Genomic DNA, 21189 nt, shown 5'->3' with positions numbered 1-21189 from the left:
TCTGTGCTTTGGTCAAAATATACTTGACCTTTGTAGTACTTTGTACCATCGTGTTCATGATGTTGTTACATGATGTTATGGGCTGTACAAAATGTGATGACAACACACAGGCTCTGGAAGGCTGACATGATCGGGCTGTGGGAGATTGTTTATTGACTAATGATCTTGTGAAACTTCATCAAAATTAAAATCCATAAAACAACAACTTATAAATCCTTTAGTTTTTTTACACTCACGTAGGCACTGAACTTCATTGTAGATCAACTATCACCTCAAAAATCTCCTCATTATAAAGAGAATAGCTCGAAAATAATAAAAAAAAATACAGTTAAATTAATTTAAGATAAGACATTATTATTTAAAGTATAAGTTTAACTATTAGTAATAGTTTCTTTAATGTTTTGGTTTGGTTATCATGATAAATCAATGGAAAAAGAGAAAGTTTTTCTTTTTTTACATTTAAATATTATACACACTTTCATTCCTTAAATAACACAGTACAGTTTATTGAGATGATTTATAGAGATGGTCGACGCTCATACCACAATTTCTTGTTCTGGTGTGTGTATGTGTTTGTGTGTGTTTTGTGTGTTTGTGTGTGTGTTTTGTGTGTTTGTGTGCGTCTGTGTTTTGTGTGTGTGTGTGTGTGTGTGTGTGTGTGTGTGTGTGTGTGTGTGTGTGTGTGTTTGTGCGCGCTTGTTCAGGCAGGGGACACACCGCTCCACGTTGCAGCTGCTCTGAATCATAAGAAGACAGTACGTCTGCTGCTGGAGGCCGGAGCAGAGAGCCGCATCTGCAACAACGTGAGCGCCTGCAGACTCTCTCTAACATCTTTACAGCAAACTAAAGACGTGTTTGTGTTTGTGTGCTCACTCTGCTCTTTTATATTTGAGTCAGACACATTTCTGTTGTGTTACCAATCTCACACTGTCCCTGCTCCTGATGTCCATTTACAAGAAAGAAGAAGAAACTAAATATAGAGATGTTGTTGTTACACGGCTCATGTTAAATAACCAGGCTTCTTTAATGGATGTAAAACAGGAGATGTTGCTTTATGTCTTTTCACCATTTAAGAAAAAGATCACTCACACAAGTCTACAGGCTGAAAAGTTAAACCATCAATAATATCAAAGTCTCAAAAGAAAAATAAATACACGGTAGTCTCTGAAAATGTTGGGTACAATCCAGATCCTGAATGCAACTATTGATGTAAAAACAAAAACTGGAGGCCGTGGAAGATGAAATAATAGACAGACAACAGTGAAACAAACATTGAGCCACAAAAAACAAACAAATATACTAAATATGATTTATAGACTTTTGGCCTTCGATAAATAAATGGGATCTCTGCCGAGATCTCGTTGACCTTGTTAATAAATCAACAGTTGTCAAGAGCAGAATAAAGAAGTGTTTGACAGGTTATCTCTGATTAACTTAACCCCTTGTTCAACGATTATGACTAAATATTAAATATTTACATTAAAAAACATCACAAATAAAATACACAATGGGTCAGAGATCAGATTCTGGTCACTGTTTGGGTTGCAGCTTCTAGAATAAAGTGATAAAGTGTTTTCAGCCCCAACAGCCCCCCCTCCCCCCCAGCATCCACCTGTAGGCTCCGACTGGGAGTTTAAGATATCATCCCATCATTCAAACTGTGAGGATTGATGAGGTTAGAGCCTAGACGCCCGAACACAAACTATGAAGTAATAAATATTTAAAAGAAAACTAACGTGAGTTGTCTGACTGAATTGAATTTTTTAATAAAGGCTCGTCCACCCATCTGAAGCTCCTGGGAACAAACTTTAACCACTATTTGAGGATTTATGGTTATTCTATGATCTCTTTGACTGTGTGTGTGTGCGTGTGTTTCTGCAGGCAGCTCAGACAGCTCTGGACCAGGCCAGAGAGCACAACAACCCGGATGTTGCTCTTCTCCTCACTAAAGCCCCCCAGGTAAGACCACTAACTCCGCTTGTCATCTCTACATACAGCATATAAAACAAAGGTTGTTCCAGTTGTGACTTCCTCCTCTGTGTGTGTGTGTGTGTGTGTGTGTGTGTGTTCAGGTGCAGAGTTTTCTGCGAGGCAGGAGTGTGAGGAAGAGGAGGGACAAGCTGAAGGCGGAGGGTCGAGCTCAGTCGGTGCCCAGAGACGAGATGCTGCCCTGCAAGGTAAAAATAAAATGTATCTGATGGTGTGACTGCAGATCATTCATACTTTGGTTAACTAGTGCAGCAACAAAACACTTACACAAAAACTCAGGCTAGAGTATTTCAAGGTCCACTAGATGATATCAAGGGATTAAAGAAAGCGTACAGTACTTGATGGTAGGTTCATGGTGGAAGAGGGAACTGCAGGGAATTGGTAATGCTTTTGAATTGAAAATGTTGTTGTCCATGCATTTTAAATGTTGAGTACCCAAGTGTCTAAACATTTCCTGCTCTACCAAACCTTTCCTTCCTCTTGCTCCCTGCAGGACAGCGCGTCTGCTGCAGAGGACACGCAGAGCAGCGACCGCGCCGCCTGCAAACACGCAGAGGTGACCGAGTCAAACACCAGGCAGGGGAAGAGCAGGAAGCAGAAAGAAAAGGTGAATCCCTGACGTCCCCATCAAAGAAACATTATCACATAAAATGTTGTCTGGAGGGAAGAGCTCTTGTGAAAGTTCTGAGCAGGTGGAGTAGAGATGTGAGAGTGACTCACCTTTCCTGCTGTTGATGTTTCAGCCGTCGCTGTCCGACCCCCTCCGCCGCAGAGATACCCGGCACGGTGAAAGTTTTAACAAGAGGAAAGACAAACTGAGAGGAGCTGCATGCATCCCTCCTCACAACTACAAAGCCTACCAGCTGTACACACTGTACCGCAGCAAGGACGGAAAGATCATGCAGGTGAGATATGAGTCCTGGAAGCTTTGTGTACTTTTTTAATCTCAGTTCATATTTTCCTAATTCATTTATGGTCCCACTTTTATAGTTTTAGGCCTTCTTCAATACAACATGACGTTCATTTAGTAAATGATAGTCTCTTTATGAGTCCTAGCCGTATGCACTTCTGAACATTTCTAGATCATTTCAGGAGGACTGCCCATGACTCCTGTAAAAGAACAATGAAGAAGTGGAAGAAGTCCGCTATGTGGCGCTATAATGAGAATATTTGCCTTTGGAGCTCAACAGAATCAGTGTTGTGTTTCAGGCTCCTCTGAACGGCTGTCGCTGTGAACCTCTCATCAATAAACTGGAGAATCAGCTGGAGGCCACCAAGGAGGAGATGAAGACCGAGATCCACACAGTCCAAGACCTGATGAACAGCAAGATGGGACAGCTGGACCGCAAGAACAAGCACCAGGTAACACACACACACACACACACACACACACACACACACACACACACACACACACACACACACACTGCAGGTAACAAACACACACTGCAGGTAACACACACACACAGCAGGTAACACACACTGCAGGTAACACACACACACAGCAGGTTACACACACACACACACACACGCACACACACACACAGCAGGTTACACACACACACACACACACACGCACACACACACACAGCAGGTTACACACACACACACACACACACGCACACACACACACAGCAGGTTACACACACACACACACACACACACACACACACACACACACAGCAGGTTACACACACACACACACACACACACACACACACACACACACACACACAGCAGGTAACACACAGATTTAAAACTCTCAGTGCAGTTCAGTGTGTCAGATGAAATCTTCTCAAACAGCTGTTGTTGCTGAGTGTCACTGCTGCATGGCAAAATACAGACGTGGACAAATGCAGGAATGCATATCAACACAATCAGGTATGAAGGCCCTAAGGTAACTACAGGAGAGGATCATGGGAAGTTAAAGAGGACAATGACATGTTTTTCTACAGTTTACTGAATAAAAACTGGGTGCTGATGAGGTTTTGGCTACTATTCAAGAAAAATACTTTCAGTGTGTTTCAGTGTTTTTTCACCATGAACCAAACAAAGGCTTATCTTTGCTTTATTGTTTCTGCCCGCTCTCCTGATCCGTGTGCTTTTTTTTTTTCACGCTCAGATCCGAGCTCTAGATAAGATGACGGTGGAGCGAGTGTCTGCAGAGAGGAGCGAGTGTGTGCAGAGGATCGAGCAGCGAGCTCTGCAGGAGAGGCAGGAGGCAGAGAAGAGACAGGTAACAACTAGCAGAACTCGACGTGGACACAGACTGCATGTTTACAGACAAGTTACTGTACTGTTGTCTATTACATCAGATCAAGTAAAGGTATGCAGTCTGTACTGCATGTACATTTGCCCCCCTTCTGAACACAACCAGAAATTACTGCTTATCACGGGAAAGTAATAAAATAATAATGAATAAAATAAATAAATATATGGATGCATGTTCGCTTAGGGGCTCCATAAGTAACAACATCTTCTGTAGCAGGGCGACATTAGTTTGACTTGAAGTAATAAAGACTGGAATCTGTGTGTGGTGTTTGTGGCCTTTAAGCAGGCGTCCCTGGTCAGCGAGCTGAAGAGCTGGTGTCTGTCCAAACTGCAGAACATGGAGGTCCGCTTCACCGGAGACCCCGCCAGGCTGCAGCGCTCCTCCTCCGTGACCGAGGGCCTAAACGAGGCAGAGGGAGCCGGCCTCACCGTGCTGCCACCCGGCTCACAGTGCCTGGAGCTCCACAGCAGCCCCGTCCACCCGGACTCCAGCTGGGGGGAGGCCAGCGTGGCAGAGAGCGGCGCGAACAACCACTACTTTGTGGTCCATGTGGAGAGTTCTCCAGGTAACAGCTGCGGTGAGACGCTCGCAGAGAGGCCTCAGGTCTTTGTTGATTGTTAGTTTTGAGTTTTGATGCATGTTAACATGTTAGCCCGACTCAAATGGTACTGAGTTGAATAATGCAGATGGATAAACTCTGGCATGTATACACCACAATCGGGCCCAAACTGGACTAGGCGTTCTGAGCATGCTCCACAGCCCCCGCGCCAGGCTTTGACCCCGAAGTCCAACTGCAAAAGTGTGTAGCATGAGTGTAGTCTCGTTGTGGTCTGCATTCAGATATATCACCGTTAGCTAGAAGGATAACTTGCATCGCATTTGAACCAAAAGTGAAGTGTAGAGCATGTATGAAATGTACAAAGCTGTGAAGTTGTTCATGTTTTAACCCTTTCGACACCACATTGCTGTCTGCTAACTTGCTAGCATGTTAGCAAGATCAACTGGAAGAAGGGTGAATAGTACTAGCTGAAAGGGGGTATATGATATCTCCAGGTAACTTAGCGGAGTCAGATATTTTATTGCCAATAAACGATTATCCGTCAGTGTGTGTAGAGTGGGACAAGGACATTACTCCAATTAAACGGCCTCATAGAGCTGGACTTAACTGTGTGTGCACACGTTCCAATAGGCTACATACGATACATATGACTTTAAGAGTAAATGAGAGAAATGAAACAAGCGCTGCACTGTTGTCAGGGTTTGTTTTGTGGAGAGAAAAGACGCTTTAAGTGAAACCCTGTGAGGATGATTTGTTCTTCAGGAGGATGTGATTAACATTTCATGAGTCTAAGTTCCTCTGTCGAGACGTTTTGGGAAAGAACCAATTCGCTGCTGGAGAAAAAACACAAAATCACTGAAGATGTGACTCCGTTTGCCAAGAAGGAAATTAAAGATGCAGAGTTATACTGTATTAAAAGCAGGAAGTAGACCGTGTAAAAATAAGCAGCCAATGAAAGCCTTTCACCCTTTTGTCATCTGCTTGTTATAATTTTTTTTAAATATCCCTATCATTACTATACAAATAAAAACCTTTAAGATTATATGATGTCATTGACATGCTTTGTTCTGTCCTTGATTTAGAAGTTTAATGCTCATAATGTTCCATAAAATCAAGGTGCTGCATCCGTGGCTCAGCAGCACTCAAAACAATCATAGCTGCTTTGGAGAAATACTAATAGTTTTCTCCATTAGAGCAGAATGATAAAGGATTCAGGTCTATTAATGGCAATGTATGCATGTGGTGTACGGTGCATACTGCTGATATTAGCTACACAAGTACAGGTAGATCAGACATGACGGATCTGTCTGTGTCACTTTAATACCACTTCAGCTGTTTCTTTTGCACCACATCTAGTAATATGGACCAAGTCCCTACAGAATGGTAGGGGTAGCTCAGTCTGTAGGGACTTGGGTTAGAAACCAGAGGGTCGCCGGCTCAAGTCCTGGTGTAGGACCAAGTCCTGGAAGTTGGTCTGGTTCCTGTAGAGGTGCCAGCTCACTTCCTGTGCACTGCCAAATTGCCCTTAAGCAAAGCACTGAGTCCTCAACTGCTCAGGAGTGGTTGCTGTGGGCAGCCCCCTCACTCTGAAACCTCTCCATTAGTGTATGTCCATAGGATCCTGTTTGTGCATGTGTGTGTATTTCAGCCTATATGTGTGTAGCATGTTCAATAACAGAGTGTAAAAATGAATTTCTAAAGGATAAAGGATATCTTCTTCTTCTTCTAACATGTGTTGTTACCTCTTTATATATTATAAACTACCTCTCCTGTAGCATCACAGACCTTAACAAACCAAATCTAATTTCTCTGTGTACTTGTTCTTTATGGTTGAAATGACAGTAAAGAAACCTTCGCTTGACTTGATCTAGTTTTTCAAGAATATATTGAAAACTACCAAACAGAGTAGATTTAAAGGGTCATTCATGTATTTTTATTTTTAGACCTGTGTTTTATTTATATTTTGGGGTAAATAGAGACAAAGCACAAAACGTTCTGCTATTCTGACTTCAAGACAGTTTGAGGCAAATCATCTGATCAAAGTATGTTAGGTAAAAGTTTTTTGTCCCTGTCAGGCTCAGATCGTTCTTCTAAGTGACAATTTCAAACTCTTAATCAAAGAAACGATCCCTACAGAGATAAAGCTTATTTTTTAAAGAGGGAGATTATTTTTTTTAATATCAGAAACAGCTGTTGCTTCACTCTCTGCTAAGCCACCAAAATCCATTTACAAAAACCGGACATTTGAGGTTGTAGGACATGGAAGTTGCTTATCTAGCCCTGCATGAAACAGTTCTCTGTGTGTCTGTGTATGCAAATGTGTAACTTTGGTATTTTACTGTTATTTTACCTTGTAGAACACAAGAGCTGATTGTCTCACTCTGCTTCAGTTAGTGTTTAAACAAACCAGCTATATGACCAAGGCAGTGGTACACAAAATATCCTTGTAACATTAGTTTTTTTTAAACTTCCAAATAGGCTTAGTTTCTAAAGTACTGTAATTACTCTTCATCTTTAATCAAGTGGGCTCAGTGAATCTGTCTTGTAAAATTACCTGATGTAAATAAGTCTCAGTGAAGATGTCTGAAGATGATTTCTTTAAACTATAAACTGTATCATCAGTCTCTCCAAACCACCAGACTGCATTGTCAAAAACAATAATGTCCCCTTGCAGAACTGGGGGAGTTGCTGGTCTACCTTTGACTCGTCTGGTTGTTAGTTTGTGTTCTTGTGTTTCTATGGTGTTACACTGTTTTAGTTCAGTTCATACACGATATTTCTGTAACGTAGAGGGATGCAATCAAGGTAGAGGTGCACAAAAAACCTATTAGTCATTTAGTCTCCAAAATATGTTTAAAAAGTAGGTGAGACGTTCTTCAATAATAACTCAGTTGTGCTCATTGAATCTCTTTTGTACATTTCACAGATGTGAATAAGACTCCTGGTGCAGAGGTCGCCTCTCCTGCAGCAAAGACCCCGCTGTCTTCTGTCCAGGTGGTCCGACCTAAAGAGCGCTCAGTGATCTGTGCAGAGGCTCAGAGGAAGAACCTGGACCTGAAGGATGTGGACGTGATGGAGAACCAGACGACGGGGGGCAGGATTCACAGAGCCAGCAGCCTGTCTCCGGCCACAGAGCGGCGCTGCAGCAGCAGGACTGAAGCCGGGGTCAGAGACAAGGAGCGAGGGCGGGACAAAGGGAAGCACCACAGGAAGCACTCCCAGGGCAGGACTAAGTCCAGGGGGGCTGCCGGGGTGCGGACTCTGGAGGTGTTTGGAGAGCAGCAGCCCGGCGAGCCCTCCTTTGCCCAGGAGAAGGACAACATGCACGCGTTGGAGGTGACACAGTACTTCTTCGAGGCGGTGTCGACGCAGATGGAGCGCTGGTACGAGAGGAAGGTGCAGGAGGCTCGCTGGCAGGCCAATCAGAGAGCGGAGGCTGACAGAGCCGCTCTGATCGAGAGGATCACCTACCTGGAGGACGAGCTGCGCATGCTGAGGACAAACAGACACGATGACTGCTAACACACAGCTCATATGATGTTACCATGGAAACTGGTAAACACCATGTGTGTAATGATATTCCCACATCCACTAGTTTTCCTTTTTCTTATCTACTGACAGTTTGGAAGCTCAAATTATAAAAAATGTGAAACTGATATACAAGTTGTAAAAAGAAATAGATCAGAATATAACCATTTGATGCTAACACATAGATAACAAACTGAAAAGACTGGGGCTGCCAGATAGCCGAGCTGTTATGTTGCGCACTGCATGTACCAAGGCTACAGTCCTGGTCTAAGTGTCTGTGGGTTTGAATCTGACCCCGCCCCTTTCCTGCATGTCATCTCCAACTCTCTCCTCCCAACATTTCCTGTCTCTCTTCAGCCGTCCTATCCAATAAAAGTAAAAATAACGGTGAATGACGATGAAAAATGTAAATCTGGAGGGACATTTTTCAAGTTTAAGGACATATTTGATAACCTATTAGCCACTCTTAAACAACAGCTCGTTAGTGTGCAAAGCTTTCTTGGCTAAAGGAACCCCTTTGTGAGTAATATGACAGAAAAGCCAGATATGAGCCAATGAGAGCCTGAGTTGAGAGGAGGTGCGTGCCTCTTCTATTCTGAACACGAGGATAAACTGCTTGAATCAATAACTAAAAATAAAAGGGATTCTGTAATCAAACAGGAAGGACAGTACCCTCAGCTTAAGACAGTACAACATTTCAAAATAAAAGCCTAACACAAACAGTTTTTTAAATGCAGAATAATGGAATTTCAAACATGCGATTAATTATTGAAATTCAGCGATTAATCGCCATCATAACATGTAATCAAAGGCTGTTGTCTTCTTTTGTGTTGTTCTGATTCTAGTGTTTGGTTAAGTTATATTCAGTGTTAGTGCACAGCTGTGAGCAACATATATGCATATACCCCCCCCCCCCCCACCTCCTCCAGGAACATTGGGGGGCCCTGAAAACATTTTTTTGATCTAATGATTATATTACGAGGAATTGGCTGAACGCTTACGTTTAGCTGTCAGTAAGTCATGAGATATTCATTTGTTTAACCAGGACTTGGCCAGATGTCCCCCCAGATTTGTCCTTTTAGTTACTGGTGGAATCGGGAAATATAGACATTAAACCCGGGTTACACCAACACAACTCGATGAAAGCATTTGAGCTTCCAAACCCAGACTTCACATCAGAGGATTATGGCCACAGGATGACAGCCAAAGACTGTATAAGCAGTGGACGTAGCCACCATGATGTCACTTACTGAAGCGTCTTAATGCCATCTTGCTTCTTGTAGCTTGGAGGGAGTGATTTGAAGAGATGATGAACCTGGAGAGGAGCGAGGGGTTGCACTTAGACAGGTGCATCACTACTTTAAATAACTGATATTAATTGTGATTCATATTTCTGCAGGTAAAACCATTCTTTGAGCTAAAAGAAGAAAATATCCCAAACTCCACAGAGTGTCTTTAGTTCTACCAATCACTGAACAAGTCATTTTTCTGGTTTCCCTGGTAGCTTCTTAAAATCACAGGTAGCCCCGCCCATAAGCACCCCCTGCTCTCTGGTCTCTTTAACTCTAAATGGGACCATAACTTACTGAACGAACATCCTGCTGTATTGAAAAGGACTTGAAACTAAAGATTGAGACCATGATGTCATCAGGAAAATGTTTCCTGAAGGAAGAAATCAACTGCGAACATTTCATCATTTCATTGACGTCTGTACAATCAGACTTCAGGAAGCTTCCTACTCTTTTTTTATATTCAGTCAACAGATGCCTAAACAAAGCTCCATCTTCAAAACACCATCCTGTCGGTAGTCATGGTAACACTGCACAGGTGAATTGAGATGTGTACATACAGTTTTATAGTAATAAGGCAGCTCTTGTGCACTGTGTGTTGTAAATAAACCAGTAGACTGAAAGCTAGATATTGATCTCATGTGCCATTGAAAAGATGGACTCTGTGCGTCACGAGAATATTAACAACTCTAGCGTCTTTAACTTTAACGAGTTTGAGATGATCTGAAGAAAGTGAGAGCGGTCTGAATGGAGGACTAACAGTGTAATAAGCTTTGTGTTTATCAGTGCATGCTGGAATCAGACCTGTGACTTCAATGAACAACCCACTGCCTATTTATGACGGGCTGAAAGAACACAGTATGCACCACCACCACCACCACTATATATATATATATATATATATATATATATATATATATATATATATATATGAATTATATATGTATAAAGTGTTCATTGTGCTGCATGATATAATGTGTATTTTGAGGCTGGAGTGTGCCCAATCTATATATGAAGACTTTTACAATGTGTCAGTTTAACAAGTGAGTAGGTGGATCCACAAAAAAGAACCATATTGTTATGCTTTTATTCTTTATAACTTGTCATTCTTGGATGATTTTCTTGTTAATTCAGAAAAACTGAGCAGATTTTGTGTATGCAACACGCTTCTTCTTCTCACCAGTACACTGTAGTTTGTTCATTTCATACACCCTGATGTTACACTGAGCCACCCTGCAGAGGCTTTAACACCAAAGGAGTGTTGAGGGTTCCCTCCAGGTACTCCTGCCTCCTCCCACACTCCAAACACAGACTAGTTATGTTGATTGGTGATTCTACATCCTCATTATGTGTGAATGTGAGTGTTGCTGGTTGTCCGTCTTTATATGTCAGCCCTGTGATTGGCTGGTGAACAGTCCAGGGTGTACCCCCACCTCTCACCCAATCAATGCTGGGATCGGCTCCAGCTTCCTGCGACCGTGAACAGGAAAAGCGATATAGATGATGGATGGATGTTTAAAAGTGAGGGAAATCTGCTTTTTCTTCATTTCTACTAATATGGACATTTTATAATAAAAATACTTTTGACACTTCTTGGTTGCACAAAGACACGACTGTGAACACTGTGAAAGTTTATATTTATTTCTGTGGCACACTCCAGACTCTTTAGATTTGGATAAACAAGAAACTTTCAAACAGCATCAAACTCTATATGTCCTGTCGATTAAAGAACGTATCCTCCCTCTTGACAAAGAATCATCAGCAGCTACTTCAGAGATCATTATTCCTCCCTTGCATGTTTCTCTAAAGTGATGGTTTGTGAATTTTCTGTCTTCAGTTATGAAATCAGGAACATATTAAAGGTCACATATTACATAGAACACACTTCACCATGTTTTTCAAACACTTATATGTGTCTCTAGTCTGTCTACAAACCCCCCAATGATGAGAAAAGTCCATCCTCCATCTTTTGCCTGCTCCACTTTTCAGAAAATGTGTGCTTAAACAGGCTGTTTGGAGATGTTCCCTTTGTGACATCACAAAGGACAGTAACCCCTCCCCCAGGTGGGTGACACTCCCACAGCTAGGTGTTTGTTCTGTCCTCTGAGTCTGCCTTCTCACTGTAAACAATCAGGCATGGTGCAAGAAAGCACAAGCCACATCCCTTTCCAGAGAGGGGGCGTGGTCAGACACAGCTCATTTACATATTTAAAGGTACAGACACAGAAACAGCCTGTTCTGAGCAGGGCTGAAATAGAGGGGTTTATAGACATGATCAAATACAGGATCAGAGTGGATTTAGAACAAGACACTTGAGATTTATTTAAACTGGTTGGAAAGGAGAATATGTGACCTTTAAATCAGTACTGAAAAAGAATCATTAGTTGCAGCGCTCTTCAACACAAACTAACCCCTCTCCTGATCCTGAACAGCTAACTACATTTAACCTCTGCTGGTCTTTGTCTGCCTGTACATGATCGTTGTAACATAAAGATGGATTGTGTTTGAAGCTGTTGCATGAAGAAAGCTCAGAGTTGTGTTGCAGTATTCTCGTCTGCTGTGTGTTTGGTGTAGTGACCGTCTGTTCAGCTCAACAAAATCTAACTGCAGAGCCACAGCTCCCTAGACCTACGTTTTATTAGACGAATGCATGGGCAGGTTTGTGGCATTATTTGAAATGTAATACTCTCTTAAATTGTGTTTTTTAACTTTTACTACCTAACCAGGCAGGAGATTATGTTAACCTTTGATAAACCTGCACAACGGTCCAAAGTTGGTGCTCTGTGGCTCTGTAGTTTGATGTTAGTTGGTTCGTTTTTCATGAATTAATGTTGATATGAATAATGCACTCTGAAAACATATTTTGTATTAATTAAATGATCTTTCTACTTCTGTCTGTGATTTCATGACTTCCTGTTTAATACACACAACACATATGACACACAGCACAGTCAGAAGTGAGGCTCAGTCGGCCTCAGGTTCATGAGTTCTTCTGAACACGATGAGCAGCAGCACAGACGGTTTTACGGAACGATGCCTACGCATCAGTTCCATTAATCCGTCCTTCAGAGAGCGTCCAGGCAAAGACAGGATTCAGAAGTTTCCATCAAACGCTTGATGGTCTTCACAGAGTGCAGATCCAAAGTAGTCTTCAATCTGAAGCAGTGAACAAGATTTAACTCCTGGCCAGCGCCAAAGACTTCTGCAGCTCCTCCAGGTGGTTGTTGGCTTGTGACACCATCATTCGGATGGCATCCTGAAAGAATAACGAGGGAAAACAAAAGATCAGAGCAGACGATGATCTACCTCATAAATGAACCCTGTGTATGAAGAGCGTTTGCACATGTCCGTCATACACAGAGATTTAGAACTGAGGGTTCATTTATGAGGTTTTTCTGGAGCCTTCAATGAAGCCCCTTTTCCACTAAGCCAGTTCCAGAACTGGTTCAGACCCAGTGCCTAAGCTAGCACCAGTTCTTTGTGTTTCGAAAGCCAAAAGAACTGGCTCAGGGCCAGATAAAAAAATCAGTTCAAGAGTAGCACCAAGTCCTGGCTGGTCTAAGAGAAAGTACCGCTTACATCAGGGACTGAGGGCAGGGTTATCGTGACCAAAATAGAAGCACGCAAAAATGTGTTGTGACCACCTCAGGGACAGACCTGTTAATGTTTATGAGCTCCAGAATCGCTGTTATCACATACCTGAGTTATGACCTGAATGATACCATTTTAAAACAATTCCGGGAGTTGTATGCCATTAGTGACAGGGATGCATCTCTCTGCATAACACCGGTGTGCCAGCTGACCGGGGCCCTGAACTCTGCAACGGTGAAGGACGTGTTGGAAGCCATGGTGGAAGAGGACGTCCCTCTGCTACAGACGTCCTCTGTTACTGGTAAGTGTATTTTTTGTTTCAGCGTTCACATGGGCTTAAGTATCCCTGTTATAAGCTGTATCCCAGTTTGACCATATTATGAACGCAATATGGGATATAGCGTTTACATGGACTCTCATTTTGAATCCACCTCACGCATCACCCTCGAGCTTTATGCCGCTTGTGACTGTATGTCTACAGTTTACATGCAGGAGAAACAGTCGGTCAGTTCTGTAACAGCCGAGGGTGATATCAGACTGGAATGGAAACGAGAAAACGGGCATTTTCTGTTTGCATCAAACAATAGAGAAGAGGCAGCCTGACGTGCCTCAGGTCACATGATTGATATCGCACATCCTGGGCTGTGACTAACGCACACGCTCACATCGCATCTGATATATTGTTCAGCCATTTTCTAAAGCCACCAGACTCCCTGAACAAAAGAAGTTACTTTACGTCACTGAACATGCACGTTGCTTGTTTACAACCAGCTTGTTCTGGTGTTAGATACTTTTGTGTTTTACATTTTAAGTTTAGATAAAACATATTATTTGTGAAAAACACACAATTTCAAAAATAAACTACCTGATCAAGGTAGCAACAAATCATCAACTCATGTGTTCTCAAAGATAAGATCAATGTCAATGGATTCTGGTGGCTTCATGAGAGGGATGTGTCCCGTCTCTTCATCATCAACATCATCTATTCACTTACAGAGCAGTTCTATTTGACGTATTAAATGTAAAGGCGAACACGTTCAGACTCTCTCTTTACCGGGTTGGTAGCGCTCTTATTCCTCTTGAACTCGTCTCTGGCCCAGTCTCGCAGGTACTTCCTGTCTCCCTCGCTTGGAACCTGCCGGATGGTTTTCAGCATGTTTCTGTAAATCCCCAGGATCCTCTGTCTCTGTAAGAACTGACAGAATACATAGTTTACTATCACAGCACATTATCTTTATTGATATTTTATTTTATCAATCCAGAGGGAAATTGAGACTTCACTCCATCACTGACTTTGTGAGATATGCTACACACATGCACACGTTCATACACAGTTATATGCCTCCAATGAAGCAGCAGTAGCTACTTGGGATTCAGTGTCTTGCCCAAGTACACATAGGACATGTGGTTGCAGGATTTGGGTATTGAACCCCCAACCTTCTGGTTGAGAGATGTCCGACTTTTGTTACCTTGCTGAAGGGTCTGTTGGCACCTCTCCATTTCCAGAAACTAGCCCAATTTCCAAACTTTGGTCCAAAACCCTGACTTGAACCTGCGACCCTCCAGTCCCTGCAAACTGAGCTGCTGATGTCATTTTCATCATGTCCAAAATGAGTATAAGCAACACCCATTAACCCAATCTCCAACCCATTTCATTTGATTACATTATGCATCTGTTACAGTACATTTATCAGAGTGCAAAATCCACGCAGGAAATGTCTGATTTCATTTCAGCTCAAGAAAACCCTCCATCACCGTATCCTTAATCTAATCCACCTCAAAAACCACATTTCTGTTTTATTGGGACACCTCTTAACACGGTCACTCTTTTAATCATAACACCGGCAGCCCATTTGACAGACAGCGCAACAGCTACTAAGCTATCACAGCTAGCTGCTTTATAAGTATAGTCCGTGAATCTTTCCAATTCTTACTAATAATGAATTTTCTTCAACAGGTGTGACTATTTACCTGTTTTAAAGAAAGCGCTGCGGTTGGTAACCTTGAAATCGTCATCTCTGTCAGATTGTTGTTACAACTTGTGTGACAGCGAACTGCAGACCCGGATGTTGTGATGACGTTGTATCCGCTGAGCAGAGTTTTGTCTCCCCCTGGTGGAGCGGAGGACAGCAGGCTGCACAGAAACCAGCCAAAAGCAACACAGGAGCTCATAAAAGGGGATGTTTTGCAGATAGGCCTACATTTTAATCTGCTGAGTTAATTTAACAAATATAATTTTCTACTAGGCCTATAACTCATTTCAATTAAACAACGTTATTTGCCCCGGGGGGTCATTTTAAATCACAGAGCTGTGGCATTAAGGCAAAAATAAGGAGCCGCAAAGGCAGTGCAGGATAGAATTAAAATACAAAATAGAAAAAGTAGACTAAATAATAAGTGGACAGTGACCGGACTAACAGCAAGAGACAAATGTAACAGAGCTGTATGCAGGTAGACAAATGTTGAATCAGCATATAGTACAACTTATACTACAATGGTAATGCTATAAGTAAATGTACTTCTTGCTGATAGTTCCCTTGAATATCCATGAGGCTATAATACTGTACTCAAACGGTGTGTTGATCTCACACTGAATGAAGAGTGGATTCAAGAAGCTTTTCCAATAAATTAACTTGGATGGACATGGTGCCATCTTGTGGTGAGAACAGTGAATAACAACATTTCAGACCACTGGAGTCGTTTTTTAAGTGGTCATCTTTTTCGGTGCTTATTAATTTGATATTTTCCTTTCTTTCATCTATTTGCTCTTAATCTTTTTATCCATCACTAACCTTCATGTATTGCTTGTATTTACTTTGCAGTAATGATTGGAAGTTGTAAGAAAAGTAGAAATATTCTGGGGGGAAATTATTATATGTTTTACATGAAAACATTATGTAAAAAAGTGAAATAGAAACTGGGGAGAAATTAAATGAAAGAAAATGACATGATATAATGATCATAGTTAGTTGATTGTGTGCTGATGTCGTGGGCAGAGACTATCAGTTGTTTAAGTCATTTGATTCTTCTGAAAGTTTATTTTCTATTCTGTAATTATTATTTTATTTAACCAAACAACTTGAGATAGAAATTATATTTTTAGCACTTTTTTCTAAATCAAAACAACAACTACAAAATGTTTTGCATGCCTCTGAAGTGTCCACCTCGTATCCTATGATTGGTTCATGTGATCAACCTTCATGCAGGTGAAAAAGTTGGTTGTTTAAAACTGGAATCTTCTCAGACTCAGATTATTTATAACAGTTTCCATCCAGAAACAAATCATTTGACATGTTGGATGATTCCTGTTGGAAACCTCTCACTGATGTTTGTTTAGATTGCTTCTCTCTCTGCGTCTCCTCCTCTGCAGACTTTCTGCTCATTCAGCACTAAATGATTGGATGTTTGATGCAGAGTGACAGATTCCGCCCCCCCCCCCCCCCCCCCCCCCCCCATAATGCTTTGTGTGTGACGGGGCAACACACACTCGAGCACGCAGACTGTCTGCATAATGTTACAGAAATCTATTTCTGCATCGTACTCTAACATACACTCTTTGTTTACTCTCTGCTATCACAGATCTTTGTTCCAGGGTTTAATCATCAGGAGGTAAAGGAAGAATACATGACCTGAAAGTGTTCTAATCTTATGTTTGAGGAAAGTATTGGATTAATCTAATTTTATTTTAGATTGATTATGAAACAATCTTCATGTTTAGAGCTGTGGATTAAAGTCAGTTGTCTATAAAGCGGAAGATTGGGGGTTCGATCCCCAGCTAATGCAGCATCATGTCCCATGTGTCCTTGGGCAAGACACTAAACTACAAGTTGTTCTGTAAACTCATGAACACCAGCAGGTGTCAGCAGACGGACACATCAGAGGGTCAGTGAGTACGTCCGCTGAGCTGATCTCCTCTGACCCCTCGGTGATCTTCTGTCCACATGTTTCATGAGTTGAGCTTCAGTGAACATTTATGTTTTATACACGCTATGGCTGTACATACAAATCCATGTATTGTGATGTAGTTTCCACACTGTCAGTCAGTAGGATAAAACGACTTAGTGATCATCATAATAACAGGTGGAGTCGTCTTTTACTTTTTGTTATTTTTAAAGCTGGTCTCTGATTTTTACGTTCTATTTGATTTTTCTCTGACCGTCCACTGACTCCTTGTCGATGACTTTTGAACAAACCTTCAGTCAAAACGATTGATAATTGATCGATGAAGGGGTAAATAAAACAGACAAACTTAAACATGGGGGCCACACTACAAAAACTCAAACTGTAGCAATGTATTTGTCTCATTTCTGTTCAGAAAGATGTAATTTCAGTCAAGATAAACATCTTATTTTGAGATATTAAAAACAAAAAAAAGACCTGAAATGCTTGTTAAGTTAAAAAAAAAAAAAGAAAACTCTGAACTACTCTGAAAGTCACGCATTACACCTTTAAATAAATGTATATGGTAAATGGACTGTGCCTAAAAATACTTTATATTTAGGTCTCTGACCTCTCAAAGCACTTTCACTACATGTCCCACAATAAGTGAATAAGACGCTGCCTCCTGGAGGATTTGAATGTTATGGCTTTAACATTCTTAAACCAATAGCCCTGTTTTCGTACTTTACAATCACCATATTTCACAGCCAGCCACTTTGATTTGAGTCATAATCAAACGGCGCAATTCTCTCAATTTACTTGATTCCCCACAGTTTGCTGAGTCAGGTCACAATGTTTTTATCGGGTTTGGTGACCAAAGCTGGAATCATACAGAATACTAGTGTTGTAGTCAAGAACACACTAAGCGAGAGCAGGACATACCCAAGACCAGAGGGCTCCGAGACCAAGACAAGACCAAGACATTTAGGGGTCGAGGCTGAGTCAAATCATAATCTTGTGTGCAGCAGTCATGACACTCACTTAGACCGTACCAATGGGAAGTTAACCGGGGGATAAAAATCTAACTACAAATAAATTGAAGTTATTTCTTTCTTTTAGAAAGTGGCGTTTTTCTTCTAATCACAGTGATAAAATGGACAAATAACCTATCAGTGGTGGTTTTGACCGGTCTTGATTCAAAATCCGGAGTCCACTGAGTTTGAGGCAGAGACAAGGCTGAGTAAAAATGCTTTCAATTCCAAGACGAGACAAGACGAGACCTTCAAACCGTGGTCCTGGTTTGGACCCTAACTGATCAAAACACTACTTTTCCAATGCCTTTAAGACTCAAAAACACTCACAGATTGGATTTAAGAGGAGGTCCACTCGCTGGCGTTTCTAAACTTGAATTGCGTCTCATGTTCTTTGAGGACAAAACAGTCTTAACACAGAGAATGTAACTTTGTATTTATAAGCCAGTCTCTGCTGCTTCTTATATCCTTTAAATCATCAAACTTCTTTTTATTGAAACAGCAAAGTGTGACTCGACTAATGACCAAATTAAAGAAACCAACCTCATGAAGAAACAGGACATTAAGGGAAGTTCAGTAACGACTAAAGTACTGAGCCAGCACATCAAGCTGTGATTGGTCCGCAGGCCAGAACAGAAGCCGTTTTCAGAGCGAGTGAGGACAGAGAACGCGGACGTCATCAAAGCTCAGAGGCCACGGGAGGAAGTGTCTCTGCAGAGCTGAGCAGCAGTGGGTCTGGATTTTTCTTCAAAGCGGCTCGTTCTCAGATCTGGCAGTTTGTCTTCCTCACATACAAACCCCAGCTGTGAGCAGAGCGGACTCTTGGACTGGACCCATAATTGAAGTGTCATCCTGTTAAATAACGTCAGGCTTCTTCTCAGCGTGCTCCATTAGCTTCATCATTTGTCTGAGACGCTGCGAGGAACATCTGAGCCGAACAGCTGGGTATGAGAGTGTTTGAGCATGCTCAGAAATATGCAAAGATGTTACAGAGCTTTTATCTTTATATCTGCAGATTGGTTACAGCCTAAAGGAAACTTTTTCCATGTTTCATGTTGACGTCCTACAGTCTTGATTGTTAATGTATCAACTGAACTGCCAGTACAGTTTTTCACTATTGCATAAACACAGTTCATGAAAGTCGGGCCCTGTTTGTCAAAACTCCACAAACACACAAAAATCAAAAACATGAAACGAAAGACACAACAACTTAAATCTCCTGCAAAACCAAATACTGCTTTCAAAACTATATAAACTTTCCTTAAAATAAATCTTTTACTTCAAAACTGTAAGACGATACCTCCAGAGAAGATTGGTCAGTGAGGACGTCGCTGGAGTTTTTATGTGTGATCTGATTGGTTACATGTGTCATCAATCAGTCATTATACATGTGGCCAGTTAAACTGTTATCTGCAGACAGTGTACAAAAGAAACCGGTGTAGATTGTACTCTTTGTTCAATTATTTATGAAGACCCAAAATTAATCCATCTAGTTTAAAGGGTCAGATCAGTGAGGGTAGTTTTGTCTTCACTCATGGAGCTCAACGTACGTTCAAGCAGGAAGACTGGTTATATTACTACCCTACCCCTCTGAGTGCATGAAGTCATCATGACATCGCCAAAGACATTGCAAATGTATCTACTGTTAAATAAATAATTGTAAACTCTTACTTAAATCTCTCCTGATTGAGGACCAGCAGGTAGACACAGCCAGTCCTGTGTTCAGTGAGGTAAAATCGTTGTTTTTGTCAATGGAGTCTGGTGGCTTTGAAGTGAATGACATAAAAAGTGTTTCTGGGGGGCGCCGGTGAGCTAGTGGTTAGTTTGCGCAGCCCTTGTACAGAGGCTGTTGTCCTCAGAGCTGGCTGCCTGGGTTTGAATATTTTATTTGAAACAATCATTTAATCGGGTTCTTTTGCCCCTAAAGGTTCGGTTGCAGCTGTTAAAGTAAGTTTCACTGCTGCAGGTTAAAAAAATCTATACTGGCGCAATTTAAAATACAACATTAGTCTTCATTTATGAACCAGGACGGCTCCTCAGATCCTCTGGTTCTTCTCTTTTATCTGTTCCACAGAGAGCAGGACACTTGATCATATTATAATTTTTGCGGTTGTTTGAGAGTTAGGCTGAGACAGGATTTCCAGCATGGCGGCTGCTGCTGATGAGCCTCCGGAGCCCGCTGCAGTAACAGATGGGTGACGTCACTCAGGCTTTGTCCATTTATATTTACAGTCTATGGTGGACACTCGATTGAACTGCAGATTTTTGCACTTCAGCATTGACTTCATTTTTCAACACTGGAGATTGCTCTTTGATCAAGCCTTGAATCACCTTAAAACTTTGATTGTGTAGCCAGCATTATTATCTAAATCATTTTTTAACATCAGGTCTTTTTTCTATCACTTATCCGCTCACTAGTGAAGCACTTGAGTCTGAAAGATGCTATATCAATCAAGTTTGATTGATTAAAAAACAAATTGTTAATCAACAAACAGCTCAACCCATCCCAGTATTGTTATTTATGATATATTCTATTTACACCACGTACAGATTATAAAAACCTTTCCCTCGTGTTCTGTAGATATTTCTAAATATGGGAAAGCAATTTCAAGATAAGTCCATCCCACAGTTTCCTTGTTGATGACGGTCTGGATCATAGTATTTAAATAGAGTGTTCTTTCCCTCCTGTAACCCAGACATTAGTTCATGTCTACTGAACAGATACATAAAAACAGAAAGAGCCCGAAAACCCCACATCTGGGTCACTCTCAGTTCATATCAGATCCTTTTACTTCCTGTTAAATCCGACCAAACTCCCCAGAGCCGCCAGCTTTATACACACACACACGCACGCACACAAATGCACGCGCACACACACACGCGCGCACACACACACGTGTACAAAAACACTTGGATTTATGAAACCATTCATATCGTGCATCCTTTTTTTGAGCCCTTTTCAAAGAAATTTGTGTAAATGCTTATTTAGGTTTCCCAGACACAACATGTTACGATCCTCAGCACAGTCGTCCTTTTAGGACAGGAAGTCCT

General features: G+C 41.6%; 2 protein-coding genes across 5 annotated transcripts in view; one reads left to right on the top strand and one right to left on the bottom strand.

Moving 5' to 3' along the window:
- ankrd6b (ankyrin repeat domain 6b) overlaps positions 1-12529 on the top strand; it is a 52806-nt gene extending 40277 nt beyond the window's left edge. For 2 of the 4 annotated variants that reach the window (XM_061051311.1, XM_061051309.1), the window contains exons 8-16: positions 705-803; positions 1882-1959; positions 2073-2177; positions 2483-2596; positions 2733-2894; positions 3199-3351; positions 4112-4225; positions 4547-4826; positions 7747-12529. In XM_061051311.1, coding sequence (XP_060907294.1) covers positions 705-803; positions 1882-1959; positions 2073-2177; positions 2483-2596; positions 2733-2894; positions 3199-3351; positions 4112-4225; positions 4547-4826; positions 7747-8342 — 1701 coding nt within the window. In that variant the 3' untranslated portion in view covers positions 8343-12529. Of the gene's footprint in view, positions 1-704; positions 804-1881; positions 1960-2072; positions 2178-2482; positions 2597-2732; positions 2895-3198; positions 3352-4111; positions 4226-4543; positions 4827-7746 lie in introns of all 4 variants that reach the window. The other 2 variants (XM_061051310.1, XM_061051308.1) reach the window with 1 other exon arrangement.
- The window catches only part of lyrm2 (LYR motif containing 2), an 85320-nt gene extending 70015 nt beyond the window's left edge, over positions 1-15305 (bottom strand). Inside the window, exons 1-3 of the mRNA XM_061051400.1 lie at positions 15200-15305; positions 14283-14423; positions 11950-12893 (exon numbers count right to left, since the gene is read on the bottom strand). Of these exons, the coding sequence (XP_060907383.1) occupies positions 12813-12893; positions 14283-14423; positions 15200-15244 (267 nt within the window). The 5' untranslated portion in view covers positions 15245-15305 and the 3' untranslated portion in view covers positions 11950-12812. The remainder of the gene's footprint in view (positions 1-11949; positions 12894-14282; positions 14424-15199) is intronic.
- Between the last annotated feature and the right edge of the window lie 5884 nt (positions 15306-21189).

This window comes from Labrus mixtus, chromosome 12 (genome assembly GCF_963584025.1).
Source record: "Labrus mixtus chromosome 12, fLabMix1.1, whole genome shotgun sequence".
In the NCBI taxonomy this organism is placed as follows: domain Eukaryota; kingdom Metazoa; phylum Chordata; class Actinopteri; order Labriformes; family Labridae; genus Labrus; species Labrus mixtus.
The sequence above is the reverse complement of the archived record's forward strand: the minus strand, read 5'-3'. Positions and strand labels throughout refer to the sequence as shown.